This window comes from Caloenas nicobarica, chromosome 11 (genome assembly GCF_036013445.1).
Source record: "Caloenas nicobarica isolate bCalNic1 chromosome 11, bCalNic1.hap1, whole genome shotgun sequence".
NCBI lineage: Eukaryota > Metazoa > Chordata > Aves > Columbiformes > Columbidae > Caloenas > Caloenas nicobarica.
In genome coordinates this window covers 7,445,129-7,458,240 of record NC_088255.1, presented here as the reverse complement: position 1 = coordinate 7,458,240, position 13,112 = coordinate 7,445,129, and the positions used below count along the sequence as shown (strand labels likewise).

The following is a 13,112-nucleotide window of genomic DNA, read 5'->3' as shown; positions in this document are numbered from 1 at the left end:
CTGTGGAGTCTCAACCACTGGAGATTTTTAGTAACAGAAGAAATGGTTGGAAATGGCAGAGGCAGTCGATCCCAACATTAAGCAGAAGAATGGACCGGATGACGTCTTAAGATTTTCCATCTCTATTTTTCTTTAATTCTACAAATAAATGAAGATTATGGCTACTCCATTTAATGCTAGCACACTGACTGTAGGAACAAAGACCAAAGTTTAAAGTTACTCCCATTAGCTGTATCTGATGGGTCTGTGTTTTCAGAACTTCTTTTACTGTTTCTGAAACAATAGATTTTTAAAACCAATAAAACTGTAGGAAAACATTCAAAGTTACCTTCTCCAGTTTTCATATCGTGTTACTTCATAAATTGAATTTAAAATGTATACAAGCATGCCATTTTCAAAAGAAAATCTGTACATTCCTACTAAAAGGAACTCGGGATACTAGAGACACCGACTGTCCTGGTGGTTAGGGTGTAAATGAGAAAGACATTCACCTCACATTACTCTTATGTATTTTCTTGATTAGACTAAAGAATAAAAATTTCTTCCCTTTTTTCCCCTCCCAAAGCGAAAATTCAAAGGAATCTCCCACAGATTTCTTACCATTTTATAAAGATCTGAAACACTGATCTGATCTGAATCCACAACCTCAAAGTCCTTCCGAGGAACTAAATCTAGGCCCAAATGTCTGCAAAAGAGAAGGAACAATGGTAAGTATAATACATTAGTGATGTTATACATCACTGCTATCTACTACATATGCTTACTCAAGGGCATAGACACAAGAAACACTAAGCTATTTCTTTTTGCAATTTTTAATCATCAAACTGATAATCCTTCTAAATAAAATTAAATGCAAATATCAAACAAAACCCACTATGAACTTGTTACTTTTTGTTCACTGGCTTCAGCAGAGCTATAGCAATTAACGCTAGTTGAAGCTTTTGGCCAATGTGTTGGTGTAGTATCCAGAACAATTGATTTCATACACAGAAACGTAGTAGGCAAATGATGTTACTACTCTGGAGTATTTGAGCAGATTCCTTCACTAGAAAATGAAAAAGTTCCATTAGTAACCCTTTTCAAATCTGCAAATAGACACTGTGCCTTAGGAAGCTGCTTTGAAATTCCTGGTGTTCATGCAACTCAATCCCCTAACTTTATCGCTGTACAAACATACTGTTTTTCCTTATGACAAACAATAACTGCAATACCAACAAGAATTTCAATCTGTATTTGTAACACTTGCATACAAAAAACCCTTTTAATTACTCTGAACTAAAATAATATTTTGGCTCAAATCAAATATTTAAACTATTTTTTAAAAAAAGTATACCAGTGCAAAGAGGATGACTAGTTAAGAAATTCTGTAGTAAAGAAGGCAGCTCAGGTCACAGCTGCATGCAAGTAGTAAACAGAATAAGCTATTTTGCATCCAGACAAATAAACGAACAACTATTAGGAATTAATAAATAATTGTAGATTGCAGAACAAGACAACCTGAGAGGTGTCAAAACCCAACTTTTACTCTGTAGACCTTCAGGTTCTGAGGCACAAAGAGTTGAGGGCATTACAATAAAAAGCTATTCTAAACACACACATTTGGAGTAAAATTAAAGCAGCATGTGAATGAATGAAAAGCGTTTTCCTGCTTTCACCTTATGTAATTTTGATACTTAATTTACAGGTATTTTGTATTGAAATTCTTGATAGTCTTAAAGTAAAAAAAAAAAAAAAAAACAAAAAACAAAAAAAAAAAAACCAGAAGAGGTGCCCTCATGGACTACCTTTGCACTCTTTCTGTCACTAAGTACCAAAGAAAAGCAAAAGCCAATTTAATTTTGTAATCGGAGAGGGAAACATTCTGCGCAGACTTGGTCCTGATGTCAAATGAAAAATTTTATTTGAAGAAAACCTCTCAGGTACCACAGAATAATTGTACGGTGCAATAAACAGAAGCCTCCAGGCAATACATAGTCTCTTTCCAAGCAATTAACTTAAAACAACAGCAAGGAAGAACCAGTGGTGTGTACAAAGCCCAGTCACCTTTGCTGACCACTGCACTTTTAATAATTTTCCGTAAGTTTCCCAACTCCGTAGTTCTTATTGAAACCTTGCTTAATCACATTTTCCTTCTTTATATTCCTAAACCATCATATCTCAAAAATATAGCTCAGCCCTGGCCCACTTGCTGGCAAATAATGGCAATTAAAATATTGTACTGACAAAATGGAATTTCCACATTCTCAGTTCTTTGCCAAAGCCAATTATATTTTCAATGGAAAAACGAACAATTTTCCTCCTTCAATGCAGTCTTCATGCCAAATACCAGTTTCTAAACTCTAAGGCTAAATTGTGAAAGTGATGGTTATACACATTTTACACATTTCGTTTTCATAAAATCTATCGAACACAAGTTATCCCTGGGCCAAGACCAGTAACTGAAAACTGCAGCTGCGAAGATGAAAATTGCTTTATCTATTTACCAAATGAAAAAGATTAAAATAAGAACGCACTAGGTAATCCTTAACTGCAGCTGCCATTTGAGCCTACTTATAATAGAAATTCCAAAAATATAATAGAAAAAAATGGTAACAGGTAAAAATAGTAATATGCAGAGAGCCTACTTCAAAGTTTTTTAAAAAACATTAATGCTCATCATATTTATTCAGTTTTCCTGAATCTGAGTACCTAAACCACCTCAAAAATACCCTGTCACTCACGTGTCCACACACCCACTCCTAAAGAATATTCATAAAGAAACTTCTCCTCAACATATCAATATTAATAAATTATTTTCTAATGACATTATCAAACCCACTTGTAACTGCATTAGTTTTAAAGTTTTACAGAAAAAACTGCAAAAGCTAATCATAGCCTGATTTTGTTCTGTTCTTATTGTTTCAACTCTCTAAAGAACTGAGGTCAAAAGCGGTTGGACTCATTACTGAATACATGACAAAGGTACTATCTTCTACTTAATAATGTTCAATACAACTGCAGTAGCATCCCTGTGAAACTTCTCTCTTATCCTATTTTTAGTTAAATCCCTTAACACCGTGGATTCCCAGCCTAGAAGATTCTCATTCTCTAATACTACGTTAATGCTGCACAACACTTGCTCCCAGCAAGTAAAGGTGTCTTTTGCTTGAGTACTAACATGCTGTCATTTATTGTGCAGGTGAAAGTTCAGGTTTATGCATTTAATTTGTATCAATTATTTTTTTTGTCTGCGAAGGACTGACAAATACTGCCTGAAAAGGCCATGACAGTCAGTGGCCCACTTTCACTCTCTATTATCAAATACTTTGGGAATATAATAACATCAGCTGCCAAGCAGTATTTCTCCAAAACACAGCATGCATAAAAGTTAGATAATGTGCTGGTTTGTTTATTTGACAGTTCTTCTCTTCACAGTACTTTCTTCTACAAGGAAATTCATGTGCTTTTTTATTCTGCCTTAACATTGAGCTGCCTTTCAAAAATATTTCCCCCTTCTACCTATAAAATATGCCCAAGCCGATCAACTACCACTCAGAATATCTAGATACTTTTTCTCTCCAGTAATACAAACACAAGCTGATAGACAAAAATAACAGCATGGTCAATACTGAAAACGACGAACATACAACTCTACTTCAGGTTAACTGGGCTTCTAGAGAAAATCAACTTGGTTTTAATGGTAATTTCAAAGAATGATCTTAAGTTCTAATATTTTCATTTATTTATAACACAAATGCTACATTGTTTGGAATTCACAAAACCACAACTCATAACAACTCTTCCTAGAAGAACCTTGCAGAAATATGTCGTTTGAGTAAAAAAAAGTCTTTAAGACGCACATCCAAACTTGAAGAACAGGTTGGGAGAACTCATCACATCTTTAAAGTATGCAACGTCTCATGCTCTTTGCTCCAAAAAATGTGCATTTTACGTTTACTCTGTACAGCTTTAACTTTGCAGCCACCAATTTTCCTTGTATTCCTTCTCTCTCTCTAAGCTTCACTTAATAGAATTCATATTTCTCTTACACAAATACATTTATAAAGGCGGCGAAGGGAAAAGAAATGATCCTGACAGTGATTCCCATAAACTATGTGCAGACTTTAAAAAAATACTTTGAAAGAAATACAATACGGAAATCCATGGAAAATGAAATATATGAAAAACATATTTGTGAAAATTAGACTAAAAGATAAGAAAACTTGACATTTTTCTTTGACAGAATTAAGATATTTTGTATACAAAGAAACAGCAGGGGCTGCAATCTATGAAGAAATTAAGAAAGCACTGATGTAATGCTACACAGAAAATTATTTCTTAAAATGAAGATGATGAGATGAAGGCGAGTGATCTTTGTAAGGAACTGACTACAGGGAATGGCAACAAATACTTCTGAGTATGGGAGTATCAAACTACAGAAAGAGGTTATTAAGGTTTTCCTCGAGACTGACATCCAAGGGAGTTCCTTACCGTTTTAATCCCTGCCCAATTTTTACCACAGGTGTATTCAGAAGAGGGAAAAATATTATATATTTAGACAGAAATGACAACTATTTTTTCTGCAACCTTCTTAAAGGCATTTCATTATGGTTAAATTGTTCATGACTACTTAAATCACCTTAGATGCAATGACAACTACTGTAATAAGAATGTCTTTAATTCTCAAGCTGATTTCCAGATACTACAACCTCATATGTACACTTAATACAAATCTCTAAATGCATTTTATGAACTTTAAGCTAATTGTTGCAAAACTACCAGGAAGTAATTATTATCCCTTTTATGTCAAGAAAAGTATGACAATACAGTAAGTCACTCAAAATGCAAAAATGATGTTCTAAGGATGTAAGCACTGAAGTTTAGGACATTTGAGTTTTAAGCCTGTGCTCACTTCATTGCATCACACTGTTCCCTCTGCAGTGTTACACATTAGTAGGTACTAAGGTTGCAACTGTCACTGGCTTTCCAGCTGCAGTTTCGAGGTTAAAACAGTGTTTCATTTTATTTGTATTACATTGTGAGAGACATATTTCTAACATTTTTTTCCCCCTGGTTTTCTTTGTAAATATTCATTTTTAACTTTTGACTGTGGATCTTTCTATGCGAAATTTATGTTAACTATTTGGGAGATTTCTTTTAATGCAAGGATTTTCATAACATTTTATGTGAAAAAGAATAACCTTTGACTAAAAAGTAACACAAGCCTACAAACTCATCTTGTTTATGGCTTTTATCTGTCCCAAATCTCAAAGTACTGGTGGCTCCTCGTCCCCTACTCTGTTTCTGAGCCTAAACATAGAGTGTCCATCCCACAATTATAGGGAACAAATCGTCTTCCCTCAGTATAAAAGCGAAAGCGACCATGCTCAGAAACTTGGATGCTTTCTGTTAATCTCTTGACAGATATTATATTAACCTGAAAGAATTGATCCTGAAGATCATTTAAGATGACCTCTGATTTTTAAGTTAAATTACTTTGAAGAAATCTTCATCTGCCATTTTGGTAAATAAGATATGCACATACTGCTGCAATTAATTTTTTGCCCTGGAGCAGCAGCAGAACATTCCCATTTCAAACAGAAGCTCTCTAAGGCAGATTCCTTCATCTGGTTTTGATGCAAAAGACTCCATAATGAAACAGTTTTTTGTTAGTAAAAAAGTTTAATTCTGGTTTCCTATTATAAGCACTCATAAAATTGGAAAAACCCATTGTTTTAAAAAAATCTAAACAAATATTGAAAAATCAAGTTTCTATTTTACTTGGATCATTATTTAAAATGAGATGATGAATTGGAGACTTCAGCTTTATAACATTTCTTTCCTGCTTTACAAATTTTTGCTTGTTATTTACAGACCATTGGACACTTCCAATAGCATTTCAGACTTCAAATGATCAATAATCTAACAAATTGTATTGGACTGAAACATTTTTTTAAATACAAGTATTTTTAATTTTCTGTATAAAACATAGCAAGATCCGCAGGAAAAAAGACAGTATATGAGATTTCAGCTGTGAAAAAATACACAGAAGGATGCTTAAAACTTCAAGTCTAAACCCACTAAGCTGTTTATCTGAAGGTAGTAAATTCTGCTCTTCTGAGCAATTGGGAAATACAAAAACCTACACAGCAGCAATATCAGTAAACGTATTCATATGAAAACAAGCTAACTAGGGGTAACTGGAAGAGGTAACAAAACATAAAAATTATGCATCCAGGATCATATTTTTGTACTGGAGGGAGAGAATGTATAAGTAACAGATAATTAAATTGCTACAATAAGTAAAAATCAGTATTGCATTATAAGAGTGGCTAGCAACAATACAAAAGGTTAGCAGCAATAACTGTAAAATAAATTATATTCCTACATTTTCAATAGACAAACTACAAAGCAAAGCTTCGTAATATTTAGACTAAGCATCTAAGAAAAAGCAAAAAAAGTTCACTGTGGTAGTTCTGAATACAGTCTAAACGACTCCTTTCACAAAATAATCTGTAACTGCTAATTCAAGGAGTGTATCTGTCCCTTGGTTTCCAACAAGGCCTGAAGAACACAAGGGACGACCACCAAAACTGCTGATAGCATATTTAAGGGAAAATGATACCAGTTCAAGCAAACTGAAAAAAACCCAACTGGTGGTGACAGGAAGTGTGATTTTCATGCTTGCATCACTCCTTCCCAAATAATACAATGCATTAATGACCAAGGTCAGGAGAAAAGTACCTTTACACTAAATAAGCATATATGCCATACATTAGATGCGTAAGATACTCTTTCCTGAAAGGTACTTGGACATGGAATGTCTCCTATTAGATTGTACTATCTTGAATAATTGCAGATCAGCTCAGATTGCATGTATTTAAGCTTCTCGGTTAACATTAATACATGTTAATAATGACATATTTCATTTATTTTATTTGCAAATTTCAAACATGACAGAATAAGCAATGAATATTATGACATTATTTGAGAAAGGGTAGTATCATGTGAATATGTATATGAAAATCATTAGGTTTTTTTAACAGATTAAGACGTGGTCATGAGTTTCATGACAAAACTCAGAGAGGAGATATACAAGAAAGTGACAGAATTCTCCCAGAAATTATATGGGAGTGATACTGCAGAAAGACCCTCCGAACCCCAAGACACCTGTATTTAAATACTGCATAGTGTACACATTTAATTAATCTTTTCAATCATATGCCTTTTTATGCAGTTCCTTTATTGACACTCTCTTCTGTTTACGCTTGTGTCTCAGATATCACGTACCTTTTTTTCTAGGAAGATCAGTACCTGTTCTTATCTAGTAAGAAATATAGAAATTTTTTTTTCCTAAACAGGCACCCTAGGCAGATTAATTTAATCATTAACATATTTATATTTACTGATTTCACTACTACTTCTCCAGAATTGTCATGCATTAGATTTACCTTGATAGTTTCAAATTACTCCATAGTTAATGATCTTACATTTAATTTTTTTAAAGTCTATAGCCACCTCATTGAACAACCTTCCTTCTTCCTTGCTGCACTGCATTGCTGTCTACTATCCTCATCTTTTTTTCTTACAGCACTTTTACAGCTTCCTGTTGCTAATTTCATCCATACACTCTTTGAGCAAAAATACCTAGGCATAGTGTTCAAAAATGGTCTCTTGGTTCCCATTTACTCTACTGGGAATGATAATGGACAATATCTGTCACTCTGCACTGCAGAACAATGACTTGATGCAATCTATTAGTGTATGTCCTTCAGAGCTTTCTTTCAACAAGAGAGAAATGAAATGTAGCATGGGGGCTGACTAAATCTTCACGAAGGTATTCAAGTATGTCTCTTGGATGGAGTCCTGAAGTGGGTGACTAAGGAACAGAGTCATAACAAAGATACATTACTGAAGAACACTTGACTTTCTTCCTTAGTTGTCAACTTCCAGAATTCCTCTCCCCATATGTTAATTAGCACTACTCCTAATAAGCGGCAGTCCTCTGTGCCTGAGGAGGGTGGTATGTCCTTTGAAAAGGTCATATGCATGTCATGCAAAACTTACCTGTCCAATACAGTATCTCAGAACAAATCAAATTCTTGAGAAGAGCTACTTTTTGTCTAATGGCAATTTATTAACATCTCAGCTTTTATCAGAACTGCAGTCTTCTTTGGCTCAAAAAATACCTCTCCACAAATTCACCGTGGAACTGACCAAGGAAAGTCTAAACCTCTGAGAAATATCACCAACAGCCAAATAGGTAGATTATATGTTATAATTATATTAAAAGTCTAAATATTACAGGCTCAGCTCCAATGTCACTGCTGACAGTGAGACTCTCTACTTATTGCATCAGCCATTAAAGTACTTCTTCAATTGACAAATGGGTTTTTATTATCTACGAACAGGTAGGTACTCCCAGACTTAATATTCACGATACTGATACAAAGTAAACAGACCTAGACTTTTTAAAAGTGCAGATAGTCTCAGGAAAGACCTACTAATAAGCAAACAGCTCACTTTATATTAATAGTAGAAGAACTATGCAACGAACCCACTGTAAAAAGTTGTATTTGATTTCCAAACAATGAAATGTTCTAGTTGTGTACAAATACTACTGGAAGGAAAAAGTTGATTTATTGTTGTTTTGTTTTTTTTAATAAAAGCTATTTAAAAAGAATTAGAACAAATAGTACCCAGGCGGTACCTGTACTTACTCATTGCCCCAGTCCAGCCTCACTGTGAGGTGTCTCTTGACCTCCCGCACCTGATCCTGTGTCAAGTGACCTGACAGCAGCTGTCTGCGCAGGTCAATGAGCTCATTCATCACATGGCGCAGTTTGTAGAAAAGATCTACCTTATGCTTCTGTAAAGGCATATTTTTGGGAGGAGAGGGGAAGAGGGTGAGAGAGAAATAAAGAAAGAAAAGGGAGGGACAAAGAGGGGAGAGAAAAAGTGGAAAAGAGAGATGGGAGAAGAGAGAGATTAATAAGTTCGGAAAGAGAAAGAGTGTGAGAAATAAGAAAGAGAAAGAGAGAAAGAAAGAGATATTAATAAGTTACCAAATTTTCATTTAATTGCCCTAGAGGAACATTAATCCGCTTTGTACAAGCTTAAAATATTTATATCAAAAAGTAGTGCCAACTGATGCTTTTAAAATTGTGTAACTTTTTATTTCTAAAGTTTAGGCTCACTCTGCTGAGGGGTCCATTTTCTGATGGAACCTAATGTTATAGATGATTCATTATGCGCAGCAGTCATCACTTATTCTAATCATATAATAAATTCATAGTTTTAGATTTAAAGTAACAGAGAGGTGAAAAAGTTTGTTTTCTGTCAGCAGCTAATTTAATGTCTCTGGACACTTCACTACAACAGAAAACCACTTTTAATATTTTTGATATTCCAATTACTAAAATTCACCTACCTATGTTAGGTGGAGTGATATGAATATTCATTATCTGCACTCTAAAACGAACTAAAGTAATTAATGATAAAATATAACTGCAAAACTACTTAAAAAGAAGAAAATCACCATAGATAGTGAAAAAAAAACCACTATATTACCACCAGCAATTAACAAAAAAGTCGAAACTACTAACACCACAATCCTTTCTAAAAGAACTAGTATTCTTCAAACGTGAAAAAAACTACCAAAACCCAAATAAAAACCGAAATCAACAACAAAAAACAAAGAAAAACCTCCAACAACAACAAAACACACACACACACAAACCCCGTCCCTCAAAACCCACCAAAAAACTCCAAACAAAAACAACAAAAAAACCCACGCCAAAACCAAACCTCCCCCCCAACCAGACAGAACTGGAAATACTTTTTTCCCCCTGCAGGAAATAACTATGTGGAAAGTCCAGATAAAAAGAGTCTGAGGCTCACAAAAACAGCCGCCTGTCAGCACCCAAACTACTCCAATATCTGCTAGATGGGAATTGCATGGCAAGGCTTGTCAACAACACTACCAACAAAAAAAACCCCTCCTGTTTCAGTTAAATCCTGGGGCTTTTTTAAACAACTAAGCTCCATTTCTACCTGTATGCAAAGCTTGAAACATTTTAATCTCACTTGGGGGAAACACTGACTAGATGGACTGAAACGGAGGTTTCGCGAGCTAGCACTGTATTAATTGCACTTTTTCTTGGAAATTAGTGTTTTATAAAAGCTCTCTAAATAAATATACCTGCATTTATCAAGACTAGATCTGATAGAAGAACATCCACAAAGAAAAACATAATATTTTACAATGGAAAACACGTATTAGAAAAAAAATGGTTTTTACTTGTTTTACTAAAAACAAGGTGGGATGAGATGAAAAAAGAATTTCCATCTAGCTGAGTTTGTTTTCCTACAAGACCACTAGATTTGCCTGATTTAGGAAAACAGATTTCAATGCACTCCATTTTGATGAGCATTTTATTAATTTCTCTGAACCTAGTTACACAGCTGTTTTGCTGAAGCAGGTTAAGCACAGATAGAATCATCTGCTCTTCCTAACAAACAGTTTTGAGATGAAAAGATGCACAATCTTTCAACTACGCATCAACACTGGTTCTGGTCCCACCTGAAAAAAATGAAATACAGACACAAGATCCAACAGAAAGACATATATTTCCAGGGCTGAAAATACTTATCCTAGGAAGATAATAACGCATAGCTGATAAGTATAAAATGACTAGATTTGTGTTTAGGTTTCTTCAGGAAATGTGGTCCAAAGTAATTCAGACATGAGCTGAAGACGACAGTAGGTATAGGGAATGCCCGTTTTTAGATGCTATTTATGTGAACAATAAAAGGTTGTAACTTCCTCTAACTCATGATTGAAGACAATGGAGTTTGAGACTATCAAATAAGCAAGTTAGGTATACACTACCAATAAAACAGTTGGCAAGGAAATGATCATGACAATCAGCTCCAAAATCATCATATTCAGACTCCCCAAATAAACCTGCTGAAAGAGCCACTCCCTCACTCGTGTAACGATGCTTTAGGGCTGGCAATGAATTCAAGTCCAGAGCACTTTGCTGGTTAAATTACTGTATGCACTGGAGTTATTTTTACACACTTATTTTTTACTTAAGTATCAGAAGTACTTACTTGAAATACAAATAAATGAGAAATAAGATTGTAGAAGAGATGTTTGTAAGAGCTAGTCACATTAGGTCCTATGCAATGATTAAAAAAACCCCCAAACAAACAAAACCAACCAAACCTCGAACTCAAACCTCTCTCAAAGCTCAAACACGGCTCTTTCGTTCCATGATCATGACAATAGGCCTTTTTCAGCTAAGTTCTCAGACTTATTCTTAAAAATATATTTCATTCTTCTTAAAACAGAATGAGCAAGTATTGATAGAGTGCTAAACATATGGTGTCCTTTTCAGAAAACACAAGGTTCCCTATAAGGAAGGAAGAATTATCAGAAACTGGAAAACCAGAGAAGCTGTAGCTGTGATCTCAGGCAGTTATGAAGTGAACCAGAGATGCGAGACCCATGAAAGGGAAGGAGAATACTTGTGTGAGAGACCAGAGCTAGAACAGAGCTGCAGGTAGCTCAGTTCCAGGTGTGAAGGCAGTAAAGAGTTTAAGCAGTCAAGTAACAGTTTCTAATGCTCCTCCTCCCACTACAAGAGTCTAGTGACTAATAAGCTCCATTTGGAAGAGAGGGAGGGAGACGCACATATTTTAATTACTTTCTTCTGCCTTCTCTTTCAAGAAAAAAGGCCTTCAAAATTCAACACTAATCTAAGCTGATCAAGATTCCTACCCCTATGAAAAGTAAACTAATTAAATTGAAACAGATTATCCTGGACACCACATTTTCAGAAAAAATATTTTTAAGTATTAGAGCCATTCAAGCAATTTTAGTGAGAACAGCACCATAAACGAATGCCAAACTTTACCACCTTTTTAGTAGCTAAACTTTAAAAAAATGCCTTGGGGGAAGTTAATTTAGTTTACTGTCAATTAAAATAGAGTTGGGTGGTGAGAAACAAAGACAAAGAAACCTAAACCACTTTGTCTCCACCCTCCCCAGGCCCAACTTCACTCCTCCATTCGCAACTCCCATGGGCTGCAGCCCCTCAGGACAAACCTGCTCTGGTGCCGCCCTTCCCCGACTGTGCTGTGCACGGATCCCTGCTTTTCTGACGCGTATTCTCCTCCTCTGGCCTCAGAGCTGGGGCTGGTTCTCACTCCTTTTTCCTCATCCTCGCTTTCTTTCTTACACGTGCTGTCTCAGAGGCACCAGCAGCTCTGCCCTGCAGCAGGTCCCCGGCGGAACCAGCTGGAACCAGCCTCATCCCACAGACATCCCAGTGCCAACACCTGGGCACAGCACCCGACGCAGGTGTTCAGGGTTTTCTGAACAGCTAATCACAGAAAATAAACCTGCACTCACATGAACACAAAGCTGTTTCATGCGTCAGTGCAATAAGACAATTTGCCTGTTCTTGCCTACGGTGGCTTTGAAATACTGAGGCTGCCTTTGTCATTCTTCCCTAAATAAATACCACAAAATACAAAAATGTATAAAAGTCTGCTATATTGTGGAAGATGACCTATTTATAGTCATTTTGTTACCAGGACTTCATTTAACACTGCTGTGAAGAAGTCAGGATTTTTTGCCTTTCTCAAGAGCAGTCCCTCAAGACATTTCCTATAGAATTGCCTTAGGCTTTATAGGGTAGAGGGACCCAAAAAAATTATTTTCCTTATAAAAGCGAGTGAGTGGCTTCTCCCAGGTTCCTTGTTATGGATTTCAGCATCTAAATTAGACATAAAAGCCTGCAAGTATCATCAGCACATGAAAGGAAATAGTAAAGCTGGAAACAACACAAGACTCATGCCTTTGTTTTCCAGTTCCATCTGGATTTTTTAATTAAGCAAATCATTTTATAGTAAAGCTCTGCTGGAATTTATGGATTTGTGCAATATTTATAGTTTAATCTTACTCAAAATCTCTAACATTATTACCATGCAAACCTTAAACACTACCTATCAAATTGGACAGTATTCATCAAGCGCCTGTTGATGCCTAACGGTCACGCTTTGCGGGTCAGTACAAGGATGCCTTGGGAACAGGGAAAGAACTGAAGGAAAATGTGTATGGGAGA

The 13,112-nt window shown here is 35.6% G+C and overlaps 1 protein-coding gene across 5 annotated transcripts in view; it reads right to left on the bottom strand.

The window, feature by feature from the left end:
- The window catches only part of DOCK3 (dedicator of cytokinesis 3), a 211,569-nt gene that overhangs the window by 136,981 nt on the left and 61,476 nt on the right, over window positions 1–13,112 (bottom strand). For all 5 annotated transcript variants that reach the window (XM_065642384.1, XM_065642387.1, XM_065642386.1 and 2 more), the window contains exons 6-7: window positions 8,700–8,848; window positions 601–685 (exon numbers count right to left, since the gene is read on the bottom strand). In XM_065642384.1, the coding sequence (XP_065498456.1) occupies window positions 601–685; window positions 8,700–8,848 (234 nt within the window). The remainder of the gene's footprint in view (window positions 1–600; window positions 686–8,699; window positions 8,849–13,112) is intronic.